A 24,629-nucleotide genomic window follows, 5' to 3' on the forward strand; every position below is an offset into this window, starting at 1 on the left:
CAGTGGACAGATAAGTAACTCCCTCAAAATAAAATATATTGAAAAATAGTTATTAGCATGATTTTCTCACTTATTTAAAAGTAAAACCAAACATACAAAAAAAAATTACTTTATAATTTAATAATTAATGCATGAAATAATTCACAGTGTTAAACGTCTAGTATGAATTTATATGAACTTCTCACACGACTTGAAATGTAGCGCTGAGGTCATTATTGTTGCTGTGGCGCTGTGCGTTGCTATAGTGATAAGTGTCACTTTGGCACCACTCAGCATTTTCGACCTGAGCTTCGGTCTGAGCAAGAGGCTGCTACGACTGACAGACAATACAGTCTCTCACTCTCTCTCCTCATCCATCCTCCCCAAAAACTAGCCTCGAGGGTGTTTTGGCTGGAGCTGAGCCATTAGAGCTTGTTTGGGAGTCTTTTAAATGTGTTCAGGATGTGTGGAGCAGTTTGCCATTTGATGGTTTTGAATGGTCTTTCATTCCAGGTTATTCATTATGACTTTGAATGCGTGTGCTTTTGTGTTTGGCTGTTTGTGTCTGTCAGATGTGTTTTAAGAGCTCAGGAAGAGCACTGATGATAGTTTGCTGCTTTTTGGCTTTAAAAGTGGAAACAGTCATCATCTTCATGAAAGAGAGAGATGGAAGAGCTCTGTGATTTTTTGCCACTGATGGTGAAGGTTGTTTATTAAAGCATGTTTCAGAGGCATCTTAAAGGGATAGTTCACCTAAAAAAAAAAAAGTCACAATTATTCACCCTCATGTCATTCCAAGCCCATTCATCTTCAAGAACAAACCTCACTTTGACCTTCTGTTTACCATGTAAGATGCTCAATATATGCACGTTGATCACTGTTTATACCCCATCAGTGTTTATGTGAATCTGCTGGGTTCATATGGATTACTTTAACAATGTTTTTATGAACTCTTTGAAGTGGCAATGTACTTTCAGTGGAGGGACAGAAATCTCTTTCATTAGGTTTTATTAAAAAATCTTCACTTGTGTTTTCGAAGCTGAAGCCAAGTCTTATGGAAATGACATGAAGGTGAGAATGACAGAATTTCCATTTTTGGGTGAACTAAGCCTTTAATGAAACTGTATATTTAGGCTGGTTAAGGTTATACAGTTTAAACCATGGTATTTCTTTTTGTGACTTCCAGTGGGCAAGTCAAAAGAAGAAGTAAAGAAATGCAAAAAAATGCAAAGCGCGGTTTGTCTTAAACTACTCAAGATGAGGAAGAACTTAAGCACTGTTGCAAAGCAAAGATGTGTACAGTTGTTGAGGTGAGTCACAATTTGTCAGATTAAAAGGGTGTTACACAACACTATTTTCAGCTAAAAACAGAAAATCTTTTTGCATTTTGGCCATTAATTTACATAACAGTGTTTTTGAAATTGGGTTTCAAAGTGCAAGTTTTTGAGAACTATACCATAATTGTCTCTATGTACACTACAAAAAAGCAAATTTGTGAAAATGATTGACATTGTGCACATGCGTATTATGTGTTCAGTCATCGCCAACTACTGGTGTGGCATGGATAATACTGCGCTTTTAGTAGTTTCAGTGGATCTGTGTGAATGGGAAATGTTTTAAATGTGTTTTCTAATTTGAGTACAATTGTTGTAGTATAAATGTGCAATCACAGCTGTGTATATTGGATATTTAATGCTGTCAGGACTGCCATAGCTAAACACAAAAATTTAGGTGATATTCACTAGTTTACGTCCTTATCCCAGTAGTCTTCAGAGTAGTAGAGCAGTGCAGTCTATCCATTGCCGTGTATCATCCAGCGAGCTGCACACACACACACACACACACACACACACACACACACACACACACAGACACACTCATATGTGAGGTTCTTGTTTGACCTCATTTGTGTCTCTTTCTCCATCTTACTCTAAACTTCATGATTTTTTAAATATCGGTCCTATCGCTCCATAATGCTGTTTAATGGACCACTCCTCTTCCTCTCTGTCCTCATCATGGGCCTCTAATGTGCGGCTGGTGCTCGCTAGGTTTACGGTAGCAGGATGTAATTAAAAGGCTTATCACTTCCTCCGGCTCAATTTAAGGACCGTTTCAGAAGTGTGGATGGTGCCGTGACCCTGCTCTTCAGTCGAGCCTGAGGGGCCCAGCTATCAGAGGAATGGTAATCCAGTTTTCCTCTCTGCTGATTTGGCTGTTCATTTAATTGTGTGTGTGTCTGGCTGTGCAGAAGTCCTATGCTGCCTCAAGGCAGGAATTAGTTTTGTCCGAGTTAGAGAATGGCTATTAGTTTGGCTTATTTGCGTGCGACCCTACGGAAATGCCTCCTTTGACCTCAGAGATTGTGTTTGCAATTGCACTTCAATGTCCGTTTTATATGTGCACCCTATCAGTCTTTCACTGCCCTCATTCTCACCTTTTCTTGATCTCTTTGTTTTTCATTTTGCTCCCACTGATCTCCTTCTCTCACACACAAACACACACACTCTTAGATGGAGTGTTGGCTTGCATAAACAATGAACATATACTGTCAGATAATGCCAAACTGTGGCTTGTTAAAGTAATTAAATTTATGAAAAGAAAACCAAAAGTAGTCTGGCAAAATGTTCTTAATTCTTACAAAAATCTATCTATCTATCTATCTATCTATCTATCTATCTATCTATCTATCTATCTATCTATCTATCTATCTATCTATCTATCTATCTATCTATCTATCTATCTGTCTGTCTGTCTGTCTGTCTGTCTGTCTGTCTGTCTGTCTGTCTGTCTGTATATCTCTCTGTATATTGGTCTGTCTGTATATCTATCTATCTGTCTGTCTGTCTGTATATCTTTCTGTCTGTCTGTATATCTATCTGTCTGTCTGTCTGTCTGTCTCTTTGTATATCTGTCTCTCTGTCTCTCTCTCTGTCCATCCGTCCATCTGTATCTCTCTGTCTATCTGTCTATGACGGTTGGTCTATCTTTCTATTTATCCATCCATTTTTGTATTTTCATTTAAAAGTTTTTCTATCTAGTCCATCCATGCATCCATCTATCTTTTTTATTTCTCTCTGTTAATTGTTCGACTGTTTTCTTAATGATAATTGTTTTTCCCACCATTTTTTTTCTTATTTCTGCTGATTTCTATAATTAGGCTCTGTTAATGACTGATTGACAGGTTGTGATGTTAACTGATTGTGTTTTCAGGCTCTGAGGGCGGAGCTTAAGGAGCGTGAGCATTTAGTTCTCAGCACATTGGATCAGGCACACATGTTTTTGGCCGACCAGCCGATCGAAGGACCTGAAGAGCCACGCAAGAACCTGCAACCCAAAACCGGTGAGAGCCCATTATTTCTTCATCCTGACATCCTCCCATATGTTTAATGAAAATAAAAGTAGAGAGGAAAGGGAAGAAATGCGTAAGTCTTGTCAAGTCACATGCTTTATGAAGCAAGGAGACAGTCACTTTTACAGTAAACATTCTGCACTTAAAAACACCTCTGCAGAAAAAAGATTTCAGAAACTTAGACCAGTATGAGAACATTACACACATCATCCAGACCAGCGGAGTTTATTTTGACACTCTCTAAGGGATGCTCTTTGATGTAAGTGTCTCTCTGATAAGTCGGACACCTCCTGTCAACACGCTCTTAACTCCAGTATCTGATGTCTGGAAAGTTCCGCGGCTCTCTGGACACTTCCGCTGGGACCCGCTTGAAAAGCTAATTTAGGACGAATCAGATAGAAAGAGAGCTGCTTGTGAAGTGTGTGTATGTGCGTACGCATGCGCATGCATTTCAGCAGGCGTTTAGAAGGAGTGTGCGAATGCCCAGTGAAACCGGGTTAATTGGCAGATCAGAGACTGCAGGATATTTCCACTTTTCAGAGTCCTGAAGCTCAATGTTTTCTGTCTTTCAGAAAACACCAAAGTCATCTAGAGCGGAAAGTGTTTGCTAAGGCAAGCAGAACTATTACTGCTGCCTGTACTGAGGCTTAGTGATTGAAACAAACCTTAAACTCTAAGTTTTAAACATTTCTGCGTATCTCGTCCTGAACTGTTTGAGCTACAGACATGAAGGACATTTCAAATTATGTGGCCGCTTGAGGAAAGGTGTGCTATAGCTTGTATTAGAGATTTAGATTTGACTCTCTTAATTCTGTGCTGTGTATATATATATATTGGATACATAACAGTTATGTATTATAACTATAACTAATTATAAGTGTTTTGTGGACCATTTGCAGTAATTATATGTATAGATTAAGGGGAATGTGCTCTTTTTGGTGTCTGGCAGCATTATCAAATTAGGCTAAATATTTAAACAGACTGTGCTATGAAATAAGTGACATTTTTGAGGATATAAGGTACAGTTAATTCAGCATTTTTCACTTCTGTGTTAATGAGGCGATGTTAATGGTTTTTCCCCTTTCCTTTGTGATTAATCATCATAATTCATAACAAACTGTTATGGAAGCCCATTTAATCTTAAAAAAAGTGACTCTTCATATCACTTTTTTTCTCAGAACTGCGGGATATAAACTTGCAATTGTGTGTTATAGAAAGAATTGTGTGATATAAACATGCAATTCTGAGAAATAAAGTCAAAACTGTGAGATATAAAATAGCCTTTTTTTTTTCTTTTTTTTTTACCGAATTGGACTTCATAACACACAGATGTGAGTTTATATCTCACAATTCTGAGAAAAGAAGTCAGTATAGCGAGATTTAAACTCACAATTGCGAGAAAATAAGTCAGAAATGTGAGATAAAAATTACACAATTATCTTTTTTTTTTTTTTTTTTTTTTTTTTAGTGGTGGAAATGGGCTTCCATAATCTGTTATTTTATTGTTTTTTTTTTTTTATTATTATTATTATTATTATTATTATTATTATTATTATTATTATTATTATTATTATTATTATTATTATATAGTAGTGATATAACATTAATAATATTATATAATAAAATATTTTTATTATATTTCTGCATTCATATTATTTATATTAATCTTTATTTATATTTTTATTAATTTTATTATAGTTTTATATTATTTAAAATCCCTGAAATAAACATGCATAAAACATGAACTTGACAGTAAATCAAGGAATTTTGAAGGTGCAGATTCAGCGTGACTCGCCTTATATGCTTATTTAATATTGTTTCCACAAATTTGCACCTTCACATTTATTCCTATTGAAGTCAGCTGGGTTCAGAAGGGCAGTGTTTTCTGATCTATCTCCACATGCCTCCACCGTGTCCTTGAGTGATCTTTGTGCTTCCATTTTCTCTTATCCCTGCGATCGAAGCACAGAGCTCAGCTATCTGAACCGATAACCAGCTCACGCGCTCTGCCGCCGCGCACAAACACACAGCAGGAGCAGCTTACCCAGATAAAATCATACACCACTAATGTTCACGCAAATGCATGTTTTCCAAATTGAACTGTATGTTTTGAAATGCAAAGCAATCTGTTCCAGCGCTCGTCATCAAATGAGCATAAACAAGCCGCTGCCACACCGTCACTTTCATTTCCATTCAACCCCTGGATCTTAATTGAATTTCAAACCTTTCCAGAAACGCTTGAACGCATTTGAATTGTAAATTGATTCTCGCTCGGCTGAAACAGAAATATAAAGATGAAAGATAGAGGTGAGCGTTTGCTGAACGGTGAAATCAGGCCTGCCGTTTGTGACGGTGACATTAGCTAAAGTGTCTTCTCATGTCCTCAGAAAGCCTGGAAGCTGAATCTGAAAGAGCAGATGTTAATGCTGTAGACATGCCCTAGGCTCTTTCTAAATTGCCCAAACATCTGCCTCCTGTCGTCTGTAAACCTCTCTCTGTTTAGCTCATTAGTCGAGTGAACTCATTAGTAAACACTTTCTTAGGTGACCGTGCACTGATCATATCTTCTAAACGCGGTCAGTTGCAATGTGGAAAACTTGAAAAGTCAAGTCAAGTTGTGGTTGTATTGATAAATGTGAGATGCACAAAAACAGACTGTTTGTATCATCTATTCTAAATCTATACATTTATTTTAAAAAATAAATGTGATTGCTCTCCTCACGAATCAGCTGTCTTTTGTTTTTCACTGACAGGTATCTAAGGGGTTGAGGACTAGTTCGTCTTTGAGCCTACATTCAGTACGAGTAAAATATTCAATAATTGCTTGAAAATGGTGGTTTGTAATTTGGAATGGAATGTATCTGTACTTGTACTCAATCAGGCTGAGACCACATTGTTCAGAGAATTTTAGACTGTCTGAAATTTTTGGTGTGGATCCAAATGCAATTGCCATCTTTTTTAAACGGTTTTATGCCTAAACTAACCAAACTAAAGAAGAAAATATGGCAGGTTCTGAAAGAAATGCAGGGAAAGTGAGCCAGTTGTGATGAAGCCTGTAGGTTGTGTGTTTGTTCTCAGACATGACATCACAGAACTAGAAACATCCCAATAATAGAATGCCTTGTTGCCTGCTCAGTTTATCTTTTATTACAACAGCTTCCAAAATGAACTTAATTGAGACTTCAACTGAAGACATGACTTAAATGGAGTGTTTGCGTCTGTGGTATTTTGTAGAGCTAAGCCCGGAGGAGAAGGCCCAGCGGGTGGCTAAAGCGATCCGTAAGCAGACTGCAGAGGTGGGCGAGCGCTGGGAGAGGCTCATGGGACACGCGGGCACCTGGCAAGACCAGGTGGACAGAGCACTAGATAAACTCCAGGATCTCCAGAGCTCCATGGATCAACTGGACCTGCGTCTAGCCCAGGCCGAGGAGCTCAAAGCTGGATGGCAACCCGTGGGAGACCTTCTCATAGATTCCCTACAGGATCACATCAAGAAAACAACGGTGAGCCTAAAGCTGGTCTTATTCACGAGTGTGACCATTATTACATCTAAAAATGACAATTCTGTCATCATTTATCATATTTAGGAGCTTCTCCTAAATGTAATGTAGAAACTTTACATTTTGATTTGTATCGTGAAAAGCGCTATACAAATAAACGTGATTTGAATTCTCCGTTTACTGTACTTCTACCTGTATGACTGACTTCTTCTGTGGAGCATTAAATAAGATATTCATCAGGATGCTTTTCAATACCAGGAAGTAGTGGTTGTCAAGCACCCTAAAAGATAACAAAATTGTGTCCTGTTTGTAGTATGACAGACCCTGGTAATTTTTTTACAAGACAAGAGCTATGTGAACATCCAGTCTAACATCTCCTTCTTAACTCATTCCATGGTTGAAATAATCCTTTGGGTTTTGAAGAACACAAGGGAGGGTAAATTGTGACAGAATTTCCATTTTTGTGTGAACTATTCCTTTAAGGATTATTCTAGTTAATCATTTTCCTGCCTGAAGCTATTTTTATAGTTTTATCCCACGATGACGCTGTTACACCTCTCACACATTGCATGAGTCATTGCCAGACGCTCCGGCTGATGATTTATATAAGTTTGTGTTTGGGCGATATGCAGAGATAAATGCAGTAATGTGATTTATTTCTCTCTCCGTATGTGCGTGTGTGTGTGTGTGTGTGTTTCAGGCGTTCTGTGATGAGATCGCGCCTCTGAAACAGGATGTCCGGGCTGTGAATGATCTGGCAGGTCAGCTAACCCCACTGGACGTCCAGCTGTCCTCCATCACAAACCGCCAGTTAGACAACCTCAACATGCGCTGGAAACTACTGCAGGTCCTTTCCTGTTATTTGCCTTTCCTCTATTCCCTATTACTTTCATTTTCCCTGTTATTTTTCTTTTCCATTTTGGTGTCCTCCACCTTTCTCTTCCTGTTCCTTTCATGCAGGTGATCTGCATATTACTTTTTTTTTCATTTCCCATTTCCTTTGCTTTCCTTTCCTTAATCCTTTTTTTTTCTTCCTTGCATTTCCTCCCTCTCCTTTTCTGTTCCTTTCAAGAAGTTCATCTCCATACTCCTTTCCTTTTCATTCACCTTTATTTTTTCCATTAATTTTCTTTACTAATTCTTCCCTTTCCTGTTCATTTCAAATATATCATCATATCTTTTTTCCTCTTACTTTCCTATTTCTTTTACTTTTCATTTCCTTATTATTCATCTTCCTTTCGTTTCCTTTTCTTTCCTGTTGTATTTCCATTTCTTTTCCATTTCCTTTTCTTTTACTTTTCATTTCCTTTACTTTCCTCTTCCGTTCTTTTATTTGTTTATTTTGGTATTTCCTTTTCTATTTATTTTACATTTCCTTTTCAATTTCCTTTTTCCTTTCCTTTTCCATCTCCTATTCTTTTTCATTTCTCTTTCATTTCCGCCTCCTTTCTTTTCCTGTTCATTTTGTATACCTAACCTAATATTTCCCTTTCCTTTCCTTTCCTTTCCTTTCCTTTCCTTTCCTTTCCTTTCCTTTCCTTTCCCTTCCCGTCCCGTCCCGCCCCGCCCCGCCCCGCCCCGTCCCGTCCCGTCCCGTCCTGTTGGTATTTCCTATTTTATCTATTTACTTTTCCTTTCTCTTTATTACCTGTTTCTTTTGTTTATTTCTGTTCTTTCTTTTAATTTCCTTCTCTTTTGTATTCTTTTTTTCTAATGAATGATTCTGATAAATATCATTAGAGCAGTCTATGTGTCTAAGAGTGCATGTTCTTCTCAAAAGTTTTGTGCGTGTGTGTTTTTGTGCCCTGCTGTTTTCCAGCTTGTTTGTCATATTCCATTTAGCATCCAACCTAACTTTCTGTCTCTCGCTGTCTCTGTCTCTCTCCAGGCGGCTGTAGAGGACAGGTTGAAGCTCTTACGGGAAGCACACAGGGATTTTGGACCTTCCTCTCAACACTTCTTATCCAGTGAGTCACTAACCCACATTAAAACAGTACAAAACACATGAATAAATTCACACTATCATGTCAGCTTTATTTCACTGGTCTCCAGCGCAGTTGCTTTCTTGCTAAGGTAAACATTGCTATTATTACCCCTCCTGAAAAGACCAGCTTAGACTAGCATTAATTCCCAATGGTAAGTGCTAGTTTGGAGATGGTCTAGTCCACAGCAGAACACCAACAGCTAGTGAAGTTGGTTTAAGTTGCTGGTTAAACTAGTTTAGAAGTTAAGTGGGAAGCACACCAATATCTAAAACATAACATACTCTGGTTTCAAATTCTTTTCAGATGCTTATACATATGCTTACATTTTCCAGTTGTTACTCTACTTTTGTTTTAAAGGGATACTCCACTGCAAAATGAAAATTTTGTCATTAATCACTTACCCCCATGTCGTTCCAAACCCGTAAAAGCTTTGTTCGTCTTTGAACACAATTTAAGATATTTTTGATGAAATCCGGGAGGCTTGTGACTGTCCCATAGACTGCCAAATAAATAACAGTGTCAAGGTCCAGGAAAGTATGAAAAGCGTCATCAAAATACTCCATCTGCCATCAGCGATTCAACCGTCCGTAACATTATGAAGCGACGAGAATACTTTTTGTACACAAAGAAAACAAAAATAACAACTTTATTCAACAATTCCTCTCCTCTGTGTCTCTCCAAATAAACGTAGTGCCATTTTGGCAATTCTGAGCTGTACTCTGTACGATGCACTGTTTGCTTTCAAACCAAGGCATAAATACACGTAATAAACGTATCCTTGTGTCGCGGCTGAAACAGAAGAGCGTACGCCGCCCACGTACAGCTCAGATTTGCTAAAATGGCGCTACACTGATTTGGAGAGACACAGAGGAGAGGAATTGTTGAATAAAGAAATTATTTTTGTTTTCTTCATGTACAAAAAGTATTCTCGTCGCTTCATAACGTTACTGTTGAATCACTGATTGCAGATGGAGTATTCTGACGATGCTTTTCATACTTTCCTGAACCTTGACACTGTTATTTATTTGGCAGTCTATGGAACAGTCACAGGCCTCACGGTTTTCATCCAAAATATCTTAAATTGTGTTCCGAAGACGAACAGAGCTTTTAAGAGTTTGGAAGGACATGGGGGTAAGTGATTAATGATGAAATTTTCATTTTGGGATGGAGTATCCCTTTAATATTCAATGTTCATACAATATTCACAGATATCATTGCTTGTGTTGAGTGTTTATAGAGGCAGTGTTGTATTCACAGAGATTTTCCGATTCATTCTTAATGAGGGGACAAAAATAATATGATTTTAATTGGCACAAGTTTAAATTCACAGACAAACAATACCTCTCAGCCATGAAAATTGAAGCAGCCCCTGTCAGATACTGTAGAAAATCAGACACCGCTGCTCACATAGATACATTTCAACACTCTGCTTTTGTGTTTAATAATTCAGAGGTTAATTGTCCACTATTTTCTGTTTCAAATGACTGTCAAGAGCCGTCATTAACACACACACTCATTTTATTTTATCAGTTTTAATGTTTCCTTTATTGGCAATCCAAAAATGCCAGTTACGTTGAATGAAATAACAAGATGTAACAATAACAGTACAGGAAACAAAATATTGTCTCACACCCCATACTTACATTCGAAGCAAGCTGTGGCCTAGTGGTTAAAGAGTTTGACTCCTAACCCTAAGGTTGTGGTTTCGAGTCTTGGGCCGGCAATACCTTGACTGAGGTGCCCTTGAGCAAGGCACCGAACCCCCAACTGCTCCCCGGGCACCGCAGCATAAATGCTGCCCACTGCTCCGGTTGTGTGTTCACTGCTGTGTGTGTGTTCACTGCAGTGTGTGTGCACTTTGGATGGGTTAAATGCAGAGCACGAATTCTGAGTATGGGTCACCATACTTGGCTGTATGTCACGTCACTTTTGTCTTTTTTTGGGTTTTGTTTTGTTTTGTTTTTCCTTCACGAAATGTTGACAGCAAAAATGAGGTCAAGTTTTTTTTTTTGTTTTTTTCTTTCTCCTTTGAACGTTGTTACCTTCCTTTTTTTTCTTTCCCATCCATGCCTGTGCTGAAAGTAACTCTGCAGTTTGAGGTTTCAATCCATAGAGTTCACAGAGTTTTGTAATGCTGACAGGAGACACGTGAAAAGCTCTTTACTTAAGACCATCACTCAGAACTTTTGAGTTCTTTGAAGTTGTAACATCCTGAATCCCATGGCATTCGCTGTGAAAGCAGTGTTTGGTACAGTAAATTTTGCTGAGAGTGCTGTTGTGTGATATATATATATATATCCAGTGTGAACCTCAGGAACGATACTTCAGTGTCTGGAGAAATTAAAAGTGCAAGAATCCACTAATATGAGAGTGATGTTCTTAATTAATGCTTCATTAACCAACAGCATCGTGATCAGACCCCTGATCTCCACTCTAATCAATCTTTAATTATGTGTCCGCAGCTTCGGTGCAGTTGCCCTGGCAGAGAGCAGTGTCCCCGAATAAAGTGCCCTACTACATCAAGTAAGTGCTCCCTCAGACATAGCCGCACATCTGTTTCCATGTGGACTGATCTCTTTAAGGGCGCTTTCACTTTAGAGCTGTTGGCGTGGAACCAAGGTGTTTTGACACCAATGTGTTTCTGGACTTAGAAACACAAAAGTGAACCACACCAGAATTGGGCTGAAATGGTGGACTGAGCTGATGTACGGCTCGTGTGGACACCATTGCGAATTACTTTTGGCATTAACACAGTTCAGACAAACTTTTGGAAATAAATAGTTTTTGTAAAAAAAAAAAAAAAAAAAAAAATGAAGAGTTGGTTCCAAAACGCGATAAACGCCATTTTTAAAAATATTAAGTTCCCACCAAAATCAGTATTGTATCTGGTCGGTATTGAAAAGGAAATTTTTAATTTTGTGCTAAATGCGATATCCACTGTGTTATTCTGTCATGTTTTTCCCTATCTTTCCAAACCCTGACAAACGGCAGTCTCCCTTCTCTGCAGAATGTGATACATACCCTCAACCATTCACAGCGCACCATTCCACGCATCGTAAACAGTAACTGACAAGCTACGCAATATTGCATTCATAGTCGCAGATGAATCGCCTTTGATTATGAACGCGATATTGCATAGCTTGTCAGTGATCTACGGCTCTGTGTATTAAATGCCGCTCCATCTGAAAGCAGGTGATGGTGATTTACTACTAATCACAGAACCGCTTTACTGACGAGATGTGCATGACAATCGCTTGCTATTTATTGTGCAGCCCTAAAAAAAATGGAAGAAACGTAACTTATTAATAAGATTAGTATTGACCAAGTTCAAAGGCTGTCATATGTGGATCAACTTACTTTTTTGCATATTTCAATATAAAAAATAACTTTTATATTGATTCAATGGATTTACTGCATTTTGGGGAAAAAAATAATCCGTTTTTATAATAAATCTTTGAAAATCAGTATCTGGATTTTAATTATCAATGTTATTATAACCTAAATATCTTATGTGAAATTGTTTAACCGAAAATAGTGGTTTTCATCTTGCCACTGTCTTGGTGAAGAAAACACATTTTTACTCAAATGAATCAAAATGGATTTATAGCCTTTTGGAAGCAAACTCTTCATATATATACCACCATTCAAAAGTTTGGGCCTGTAAGATTTTACATTTAAAATAACTCCATTATATTTAAATTTATATTAAAATGTAATTTATTTCTGTGATGCAAAGCTGAATTTTCAGCATCATAAATTCAGTGTCACATGATCCTTCAGAAATCATTCTGATGTTCTGATTTGATGCTCAAGAAACATTTATTATTATTATCAATGTTAAAAAAGAGTTGGCCTAGAAACCACAGTTTTTGTGGAAACCACTATATATATATATATAATAATAATAATATTTTTCAGGATTCTTTGTTGAATAGGAGGTTTATTTCAAACATTCATTTGTATTTCCAACATTTTTTTTTTTAAATAGAAATCATTATAAATTAATTTACTGTCAATTTTGATCAATTTAGTGTATCCTTGCTGGGAAAAATAAAAATAAATAATAATAATAACAATTTCTTAAAAAAAAAAAAAAAACAATCAAACCAAGTGTGAAAGCAGCAGTGACCATTTCTCGGCCTGAACTAGAACCCCAGGGTCTCAGTGGAGGTCATGTAAAAACAGTCAAATCCAAGGCACCATGACAGGCTGGATTTACTCAGTAAATTCAAGCGTGATCTCACAACGTATCTACAGACTGTAGGCAATTCCCTCAGTTACAGCTCCTTTGCCCGAATACATTGTCCCTTCAGCTAAGTGGCCATCGAGCCCCGAGAGACTGAAATGGAGAGAGAAAGACTGTTGATTATAGCAGCATCCTGACAATGGGCCGGCTTGGAGGTCAACCAGAAATCTAGGAGGATGAATGTCATATGAATGGGAAAAAAAATAATAATGGTGACCAGAGAAAGAAGAATATACTTTCTGAAAATTCACCATGGCATCTGTAGTCTCCATTAAAATGCATGGTTACTACAGTTATTAGTCACTAAACTGTGATGCGGAGTTGTGCCGAATAGATTGTTCATTTCATCCAGGTCAGCAGTGCATTACTGTACGTTTCAACCCTGGAGTTTTGTAGTTGAGAAAAGGAGATGAAAGGGGCTGTAAAAGCAGAAACAGACACAAGCAGTCGTGTGTGTGCAGGGCAGCAGGTGTGTTGTTAGAATGCCTGGTAGCTGAACTTCTATTTCGCAGATCGCTCTCTGACATTATCCATATGGCCATCCGTATATGAATACAGCAGAGATGCTTTCTTTCCTCATCGTTTCATTTCCTGAGGGAATCTCTCTTACATTCGCACAAAAGCCTTGTGTGAGGCTACTCGAAGCTCTCTGTGCTCTTACATCTAGAGCTGTTCTCCAGAACAAACCTTCGGTTCTCTGTACGCCGTGTCCTCTCGGCTCATTGATCTTCCTGTTCTGAGGCAGCAGGAATTAGCAAAGCATATTGGTCTTTCTAATTAAAAGTCACTGGCTCTCGGCGCCCTGGTAATTGTGAGGGAAAGCCCTCAGCCATCTGAAGTCAGAGCTCAGTGTGGAGGGTGATCTGTGGGAGCTTGTTGGCCATGACAGACTGATTTACCTGTGAAAGAGCTTTAAAGAAAAGAAAACTGTGACTAAACTGCCGCTAACAAGGTGTTTTTACACTTGGGTGATCTTTAATAAATCTGTAAGTGGACCAAAAAGTGAAACAAATAAATAAAAAAATAATTAGTTCTCTTTGCATTCACACTGTTTGTGGCCTTAAATCTAGATTCAGATCTCTTTTTGTTAATTTTGTTTGTCCATGTCCATTTAAAAAAAAACAAAAAAAACAAAACAAACCTGAACACTAGAACATTGCTTATTGCATGGAACATTGTCATGCAAAGTAAATAAATTAAATTAATGTTTATTATTATTATTATTATTATTATTGTTGTTTGTTTATCTGTTAGATGAACAAAAAGATTCAAATAATAGTATTATGCATACACACATACTTGACTGACTCAAATAATCAAACATTCATTGGAGAGATCAAAGGGATGAAGTGTGAAACTAGGGAGGTGTGTGTGTGTGTGTGTGTTGGAATGAGCTTAGATTTCAGAGCATATCAAGTGGAGATGGTGATGATGATGATGATGATGATGATGCCGCCTCGCATGTTAAAGGGATACTCCACCCCAAAATGAATTTTTTTTTCATAATTTACCCCCATGTCGTTCCAAACCCGTAAAAACTCCGTTCGTCTTCGGAACACAATTTAAGATATTTTGGATGAAAACAGGGAGGCTTGTGACTGTCCCATAGAGTGCCAAATAAATAACAGTGTCAAGGTCCAGGAAAGTATGAAAAGCATCGTCAGAATACACCATCTGCCATCAGACGTGCAATCTGGGTTAGCATACACAGACAGCGTACGGTGATATGGAGAGACACAGAGGAGACTGTTGACAAAGGAATTATTGAATGAAGTCGTTATTTTTGTGTTCTTTGCTTACAAAAAGTGTCCCCATCACTTCATATAACCCAGATTGCACATCTTTGAACGACATGGGGTAAGTGATTAATGACAAAATTTTCATTTTGGGGTGGAGTATCCCTTTAAACCTGCTTAAAGAGGAAACTGCCAGAGGCCAGAAGACAGCAAATTTATTTGATCTACTTACTATTTAGTCTAAATCATATCTCTGTAATTCTAAAGACTTTTTTTTGTGAGTATGAGTTGTGTAGAGTTTGTTTATTCATCTGAGTGTGTTCAGAGACTCGCTCCCTGGACTTCAGAGCGAGAGAGAGAAAGTGTGTGTGTGTGTGTGTGTGTGTGTGTGTGTGTGTGTGTGTGTGTGTGTGTGTGTGTGTGTGTGTGTGAGATGAGAGAGCAGCAGCTAATCCTGTAAGCAGCTCAGTGCTGTCAGTGAAACCCCTCTCACATCCAGTACTGTAAACCTCTGGCTGCTGCTCAGGATGCAGAATGTAACCAAGCAGTTATTTAGTTATTTATTTCATTTTATATATATAACCATTTTATTTTTTTGTTACTTCTGTGTTTTAAATATTAACTATTTACCTTTCAAAAGTTTGGGATCAGTTAGTTTTTGTTTTCATTTGTTTGGTTGGGTTTTGATTAAATTGATCAAAAGAGACAGTCAAGACAAATTCAGATGTTTCAAAAGATTTCTATTTCAAATAAATACTGTTCTCACTTGAGCTTATCGTTAATCAAAAAAAATCCTGAAAAACATCTCAGTTTCCACAAAAATATATTTTTTAACATTGATAATATTCAGAAATATTTCTTGAGCAGTAAATCAGTATATCAGAGTGATTTCTGAAGGATCATGTGACACTGAAGACTGGAGTAATGATGCTGAAAATTCAGCTTTGACTCATGTATTACATGTAAATGCTAGTGTAAGCAGCCATTTCACTGCAGCACTTGTTGGAATTTAGATACAAACCCTTCACAGAATATAGCTGTAGACAGTGAGGCAGCTGACTGTGGTTTTGTAGATGATGACACCTCTTCGCTGTTGTCCAGCTGTAGTTGTTTATTTCAGCTGTTTGTGGTAACCAGTTCAATTACGGCCCAGAGCACAGATGTCCAAACATCCCTGAACACCGCACTCCTCACTGATCCTGCTGAAAATCAATTTGTGTGACAGAACAATCATCTGCTATCACCTGGCTCCTTGCATGCGTCAGTAAAGCTGAGCCCTGAACGTCCATCAGGGTCTGTTTAAAGCTGCATGTGTCTGGTGCTCTGTCTGCTGGGTCTGGCTGAGATGGACGGTCTGAGACAGTTTGAGCCATCCGGCGTCAGCAGCGGAGCGGAGAGAACCTCTCATCAACATGTGAATGAGTCATGAATGACCTGCTGACAGCCTCTGTCCCAGCATCCCTCCGGAGCTGCCATGTCTGTCTCTGCTAAACAAGAGCTCAGTCAGACATTAGCCCCTTTCACACATACAGCACATTTTTGTATTTACCGGTAAAGTTGTTCTGGTAATTTTACAGCAATTTAGTGGTATAACTGTGTGAAACTTGCAAATCAGGTGTTGGCCTTAAGATTATATTTTTATAATTAAATTTTTGGTCGTTAATTCTGAAATAGTTCATGCAAAAAAAAAAAAAAATAATTGTAATGCCCAGATGTGTGACTGATATTCTAGTCTCTAGATATGGCTCTAATGTTGGCCGTTTTATCATCTGTCAGGCAGACATTTCTATCCAGATTACTTAGAAGAGTAAGCGTAATAGCTCAGGGGTTTGTTGAAATCACTAATCTTCAATATGAGTAGTAGTTTCCTATGAAACGCAAAGTTGTTTTCCTCCACAGGGTGCCAATTCCCATATTAAGCTCATTTAAGTGTTTTATTAAGCCCGGTGTATGCTGTATGATTTTGGGCACAATATTGTCTTATATTGCAGTGTTATGTTCACTGGCAGCGAATTCATGGTGTTTGTGACAAATCTTATGCTGAAAGTATACTTCCCTTCTCCGCTTGTGACTTTGAATGTTTGAAAGTGAAGAATTGAAGACATAAAAAATAGTATTTCAGTGTAAAATTGTAATTTGCAACAGTAATATAATTCTATCTTGAACTAGAACTATCATTAGAGTTAATGCAAACATATGAGATTAAATGTTATATCACAGTTGCAATCACAATATGTGATGAAATAAGCTTGCAAAAAGTCATGCAGCCCTATAAATAAATGAATAAATAATAGCCATCGAGTTGGAAATAGTCAGTGGGGAGTTGAAAGGTTATTATTATTTAGACCCAGTGAATCAGACCATTTACAGACGACCTCAGATTGACTAAGTCCCGTCGGTTTTTGGAAACTTTGTTCAGGTTAATTGCTGTTCCACACTCTTATACTGTTTGTACACGTGTGTCAGACTCAGAGGGAGAGAGGTGAGCATGTAATGACAGCTGAGTTACTGAGGTCAGCGGACGGGACGCTCCTCCGGGCTTCTGGATGGATCTGTCAGGTCAGATCTGACCCAAAAGAAATGAAATGGATAGCGCAAAGTCCAGTCCATACACACACAGTCAGATCCGATTTAAGACACGTCTTCCTGCTTCTGAGCTCTCCCCTTATTTCTGCTCTAGACCTTTATCTCATCAGTATGCTACTTTTCCTTCCTTCTTTCTCATTCAGCTCAAGTCATTCACCCCTAAACCTTTTTGTCTCCGAAATAGCATCTCTTTCACAAACACACATACAATAACAACAGACAGTGTGAGTCAGATTGTCCCTCTCTGTTCTCTTCTGCAGTCATCAGAGTCAGACGACGTGCTGGGACCATCCCAAGATGACCGAGCTCTATCATTCTCTGTGTAAGTGACTCAAACACACATACAGAGATGCACGTCTGACCGGCCGCTCAGAGCAGCTCAAGTCTCACCAAAATACACAGCTGAATAAACACTGGACAGCATCTGTCCGCTGAGGCCTGCTGTCGGTGGAGGTGTGTGTGTGTCTGTGTTTGCTGTCTCTGGAAGGCAGGAAACCTCCAGAGTCACCAAACACACACACACACACAGATTAGTTAATAATAACAATTAAAAAGTGTGAACAATTATTACTATTATCATTATTTTATATGTAATTTTGACATAACTTTTTTACATACTCCATCTAAAAGACAGGAATTCAAAAGAAGAATGAAAAACTTTGGGTTCAACTTTAAAATTTAATAGAATCAGTCCGATTTTGGGCCAGGTTAGGTCGTCTAATCTTGATGCTAATTCTGTGCTGCTAATGCTAATACACACTTCCATTAAATGTGTTTAGAGATACAACAAAAGCTTTAAAAAACCCTCATAGCATGAGATTTTGAAATTAGCATGCAAATTATCTTCAGTCTGATGTCAAGTATGATACGTGTGCACAAGAAAAGCACTTGAAGTTGACAGATAAGTCAAACATCATCTCAGTGTATTGATCATATTTGACCTTTTCCTAACAAGAACCCAGTTCAACCTGTACATGACCTTCACACTTTGTTACATACTTGTAAACACTCATTAACACAGACTGTTTTATTTTTGCATTTTATGTCCTTGTTGTTGTGAAATATTTAATGAAATGCTGCTGTTTAGAACTGTGTTGTCAAGTTCAGTTTGTGAATGTAGATTGTGTTAAATGGTGTGGTATTTATGGTTTTCACATGTCACGAATCATTAAAAATAACAGACTTAAAGGAACGGAATTCATCCATGAATCTAACATCTTTTTCACACATTGAACATTCCTATTCAGTCTCAGTTCACAGGCAGTTCAGTTCAGTTTACAGTCTTTGTGTTAACTTTTCTAGCGCTTTCTCTTCTGTTTCTTTTAGCTGACCTCAACAACGTGCGCTTCTCTGCATACAGGACGGCTATGAAGATCCGCCGGCTGCAGAAAGCCCTCTGCTGTAAGTGTGCGTGGGTGTGTGTGTGTTATATGATTAGAGATGCATGGTAGCATCGTCTCATTCCATCGGCTCAATTAACTCAGAGAGGCCCAATTAACAGCACAAAGAGAATGAGTGAGGAGCGTTTGTGTACGTGATCTCCTCATTCCTCTGCCTCCATGCCTCATGTCCTCTTCATTTGCATGTGTTTGTTTCTTGAGTTGTTAATTGTCTCATTAAAAAGTGTAAACAGGGAATATGGCATCCATCGCTCCATCAAAGATGAATAGTGTTGATCGTTCAGACGCTCACACCGTGTCCTAACAGAGTGTGACAAGCGATAAACTTCCATGTTAATCTGGACGTTTGCTCTAACCGGCTGTGAACACTAACAAGACATTTCGCCAGTAGCTCTTCTATTTCTCTTCTAGTTTCTATTTTTGTAGGTCTGCCCTCAAAGAAAACATCATGAGTTCAAAAAATAAAAAGTAAAAAACTCAGCATAACTGTATATTAAACATCAAATTGTTTCATTGTGCATATATTAAATAAATACAATATATGTGCAATGATTATCCTATTAATGGCTAATGTATTATGATTCTTACAGGTTTTGTTCAAGACAATCTTGAGAAATAAACAACTAAGTAAAAAACTAATCAAAGGCTAGAAATGAACTACAGCATGGTCACATGACTTCCAACAACCCAATCATGAGGTTGATTTACTGATGTATTTTATGTTGTAGGATAACACATGAACATATTTTAAGCTTGTCCATGTATCTTTTGGTCATTTGAGTTTTAATTTAATATTGAGTATAGAAAATGAGAAAACGGCTCCTTTTCCATTTTTTTTTTTCTTTTTCATTTTTTACGAAAAACAATAATTCGGCTTAATTTTTTTTTTTTTTTTTTTTTTTTTTAGAAAAATGAATAAACAGCTTGAATATTCGATTTCTACATGTGGGCGGGAGTTAAACGCCCCTTTCTGCTGATTAGTCAGCCAAAGATCAAACCGTGCTGTCATCGGTTCTTCTGCAGTTCTGTGCAGCAGAATAATAGTCCTCTGCAGCTGCAGTTGTACGGATTCTTAACCTGTTTTATTGCAGCTACATTTCATCTTTTTTTCATCAAACAACCAGACTAATGAATGGCTCGATACAACCCGTACCGTGGCAGAGCCTAGACAAGGCTTTCTTCTGTGTACATCAATTAATACTCAATATTAATTAAATAAACAGCTTTACACTGCTTCATATTTGCTGTGCACTTCAGTACTGTTCTGCGCTTGACAGTAGTCGCGTTCGTCTGCTTTATATAACTAGGGTAACTATTCTTGTTCTAAAGGCTTATTAGGCCTACCTTCGTAAAACAAATTAATTAATGAATTAATTAAACAAACAAACTTACTGGGGGACCAGGGTAGGCTTTGACAGCTTTCTGGCACAGGGCTTGGCACAGGGCCGCCTTGAAGAGTTTTAAGGGTGATATGCAAGACAGAAATGTGGTCCCCCTTCTTCCAAATTAAGTTTTTTTTTTTTTTTTTTTTTGACGCTTAATAAGGAAAAAAAATTATATATGTATTATTTTATTTTATTTTATTTTATTTTATTTTATTTTATTTATATATATTGGGTGTATTTTATTTATTTTTGTCATGTGAACTTTCAAGATGTTATGTAAATATAAAGTTTATTATTGTTTTGCACCTACATAATATTATCTTATTTAAAAAAAAAACTTTTAAACTGCTTAAGCATTAGTGCGTTAAAACAGTATTGCATTAACAAATGCATAAATAAAAATATTTTTTTTAGCATTTACATTTACAATTATTTATTTTGCAGACACTTTTATCCAAAGTGCCCTACTTTGCATTCAAGCTGCACATTTACATTTTATCAGTTCTTGCTTTCCATGGGAATCAAACCCATGACCTAGGCGTTGCTAGTACCATGCATGGCTGATTGAAGTCTAATTCACCATTAGTTCCCTGAAGATTTTCCTATGGGTTTTCCAGTATACGAGTAAAACAAGGCCTGTGGTAAATACAAGTTGAACATTTTATAAAATTAATGAAAATTACACACACTTTACACAAATTTGCAAACCAAACTTTGAAGCAGTTACGATTATTTTTGAAAACATGTTTCTAATAAGTAACTACATAAGGTGTTTGCAGTTTATGTTGTAGAACAAAACATCTAAATACTGTCAAGTTATGTGTATCACAGGGTTTATTTTACTCATAAATTGAAATGCCCCATCATAAAAGCCCATAGGAAAATCTCAAGGGACCCATGGTGAATTAGTCTTACACATGATTTTGATTTCAGTGAAGACCAACATTGTCTCTCTGTGTGTCTCAGTGGATCTGTTGGATCTGAGTGTGGCTCAGTCCATGTTCCAGCAGCACAAGTTGACGGTAAACTCCCAGCAGCTGACGGTTCCTGAGGTCATCAACTGCCTGACGTCTGTGTATGACGGACTGGAGCAGGACCACAAAGACCTGGTCAACGTCCCGCTCTGTGTGGACATGTGTCTCAACTGGCTGCTCAATGTCTACGACACGTACGTATTGCACTCTTGTGCTTTCTGTACACCAGACCCGTGGCACGTTATGACACAACAACACAAGATGGCTCACATTATGATCCCGCCGCTGTCTGTGCAGCTAGAGCCGAATGACGCACGTCTTTACTTGACAAACACCATTACAATTTTTGGCACAGCTGTTCCAGTCATTTTATTTTCTGTGTCCATTTGAAAACTTGGTTTAGAAATAATATAAACTGATTATGAAGACTAATCATATGCATATTATGGAAGCCCATTTCCACCACTGAGTGGTAGTTGCAACTATTCATCTCACAATTCTGACTTTTTTCACAGTTGCGAGTTTACATCTCATCTCAACTTTTTTTCTCAGAAATGTGATATAAGCTTGCATTTGCAAGTTATAAAGTCAGAATTGCGAGTTTATATCATGCGATTCACAGTTGCGAAAAATCTGTTTATATCACACAGTTTTAACTTTATTTCTCAAAATTGCAACATTTTTCTCACAACTACAAGTTTGCATGTCGCAATTCTGACTTTTTTCTCACAATTGTGTGATAGAAACAAGCAGTTCTGACTGTTTTCACACAATTGCAAGTTTATATTACACAATTCTGACTTTATAAGTTTATATCATGCAATTCTGAGAAAAAAAGTCAAGATAAAATGTAACAATTACCCTTTTTTAATTTTTTATTCAGAGGCAGAAACTGGCTTCCATAGCATATGCAATTGTGCAAATAATATCATTAAAGTTGTTTCATTGTTCTGAATATTTTTAAAGTCAGTGCATTCCCGTTGTGAATCAGGTAGGAACAAAGAAATCCCCTCATTTTGCTGAAGGCTCGCCTGGAGCTCACAGGTGATTGATGTGTCGTGTGTATTTCAGACCCCCTCAAGCTGTGACCTTGGATGCTTCCAATATAGACACAGTGTTATACAAACTAAACACTAGTGAAATGTATTCCCTAATCGATAATGGGCATATGTATAGTATTGTCGTGCTTATAGCTGCTTCTTTCTCTTATCCACAATGTTTCTGTATGCCACAGGGGTCGAAGTGGGAAGATTCGAGTTCTGTCCATGAAGATTGGTCTTCTCTCTCTTTGTAAGGGACACCTGGAGGAGAAATACAAATGTAAGCCCTTCTTCATAATAAATATTGAACCAATAACAATAACACAGTAGTGTATTCTGTATATAAATTAATAAATATTAAAAAACTTTTTAAAAATGTGATGGGTAGCCCTTTCTCCCCTATAAGCTAAAAAATGCAGTTTACTTGTAAAAATATAATTTTACCAATAATTATCATTGAAGTATTATTTTTAAAGTAGTATATTTCGTTGTGCTAAATATAATATAAAATTTACTGTAAATGATATGGTAATTGTAAGATTTTGCTGTATTTGGCTGAGCAGTGGTTTGGGTTGCTCTGACTAAAGATGCACATAATCTTTCATTATTCATTTGAAAATACTATATTTTACAGAGAAAAAAAATGCATGGCAAAATTGTAAATACTTAGTAAGCTTACTCTACTGAACCATTTTTACATTATTTTCTTTAAAATGACAGTTTTAAAGTGTTTCATCAGTGCTGCCACTGTTAAACAAAGGTAAAGCTATTAAAATAATTTCCATTAATTTAAATAAAGCTGAAATATAAATATTAGATGACAAACTTACAAAACATTTGAAAAATTTGAAATGTTGCCTTGACAACTAACTGTTGACGTACTAAAATTACTACAACTAAAACTAAACAAAATAAATAAAATAAAAACAAAATCGTTTAAAGAAAAGTAATTAAAAAAACAAAATTACTTATTTAAAATTAAAATTAAAACTTTAAAGCTAATAATAGTAAAATATAATTTTACTATTAAAATAGAATCTAATTAACAGTAAAATACACTGTCACATTTTGTTAGGTAGTCCACCACCACTGTAAAGATTTGTCCAAAAACCTGTGTCACGTATCTGTGTATTAACATCAAATATAGGTAGCATGAAGTCTAAGGCTAAACGGAGGTTCATTATTTGTGCTGGTTGAGGTTTTTGTTGTGTATTTGCTGTTAATTTGTCTGTGTACTGAATATTTTGGTGTTTGTGCCCTGCAGCATTGTTAGATCACATGTACAAATCCCAGCCTTATCCCCTTTAATTAACGTGTTTGTGAAGCGCCACAAACCCCATGACGCTCTACCACTTTTTTCGGTCCTGTTTTGTTTCTAAAAGCATAGACTGCATTCCCATGATGCACTTCTTCACGTAATTGGGCTTTTTGCTCTTTTAAGTTCTGACTCATCTCTGGAGTCTTTAGTCTTCTGAGTGATCAAAACTTACAGTAGATGAATCCCTGCGCTGGTTAGTTTACAGGCTGCAGCAGCGATTGTTCTCCATGTCTGAAGTGCCGTAGACAGACCAAAAATGAGGTCTTGAGATGGAAGACATGTTTTTTTTTCGGTCAGCAGTTTGAGGTTCACTCGGTCTGGTCAGCACTTTGTAAAGCAGAGCTGAGTGACAGACAATCACAGATGCTTCGGTGCTGGTTTTGTTCGCTGACCTTGAGTTAACACAGCGCACAGTGAAATTGAGTCTGTGTGACTTCAGTTGTGTATGTTGGAGTGAGAATAGAGTTTATTGAACTGCTGTGATGCTCTCAGGATAGAGGGCTGGAGTTCGGTGCTCTGTGTGTGTGTGTGTGTGTGTGTGTGTGGTTAAGTTGTATGGCAGGGGTCTGCTCTTGCTCTGGTAATCAAGGTCATCTCTGTCCCTGAGCCAAAGTCAGAAATAGAGAGATGGATAAATAATGATGGAAAATGACATGTATCATTAACTGTGTAATTTGTTCATTTGCTTTACATTTTCAACCATATGTAGATTACTGAAGGGATTGCTTTAAATATTAAATGAAAAAGAAGCTAAATTATCTTTTTGAATTTATCCACATTAATTATGTGATACTCATTAATGAGAATGCTGAGAAGCATTCTAGATGGGGTTGAACGCTCACATTTAAATGAACAGAGACTGAATGCATACCGTTATAAGCTGTGAAATAGCGGATATGATTTCATAGAACAACAGTATGTTTTATTCATACGGTTTAACAGAGAACTTTTAGAAATGTTTTGACAGATGAGACATACAGTAATATATGGTCCATTTGTTTTTTGTTTTTTAATATGTAGTCTGGTATTTGTACAAAACTAAACAATGTATTATTGAGAAATGGTAAGCAGATATAGCCTTTAGCATCATCAAAAGAAAAAAAAACTATAAATAATGTACTTTTCACATTT

General features: G+C 37.2%; 1 protein-coding gene across 1 annotated transcript in view; it reads left to right on the forward strand.

The window, feature by feature from the left end:
- Window positions 1-24,629, forward strand: part of LOC109087421 (utrophin-like) — a 151,354-nt gene that overhangs the window by 79,708 nt on the left and 47,017 nt on the right. The window contains 9 exon segments of the mRNA XM_042712591.1: window positions 3,190-3,319; window positions 6,563-6,831; window positions 7,529-7,675; window positions 8,717-8,795; window positions 11,276-11,336; window positions 17,642-17,703; window positions 18,708-18,782; window positions 21,133-21,334; window positions 22,375-22,460. Of these exon segments, the coding sequence (XP_042568525.1) occupies window positions 3,190-3,319; window positions 6,563-6,831; window positions 7,529-7,675; window positions 8,717-8,795; window positions 11,276-11,336; window positions 17,642-17,703; window positions 18,708-18,782; window positions 21,133-21,334; window positions 22,375-22,460 (1,111 nt within the window).

The sequence above is a fragment of the Cyprinus carpio genome, chromosome A23, assembly GCF_018340385.1.
Source record: "Cyprinus carpio isolate SPL01 chromosome A23, ASM1834038v1, whole genome shotgun sequence".
Lineage (NCBI taxonomy): Eukaryota > Metazoa > Chordata > Actinopteri > Cypriniformes > Cyprinidae > Cyprinus > Cyprinus carpio.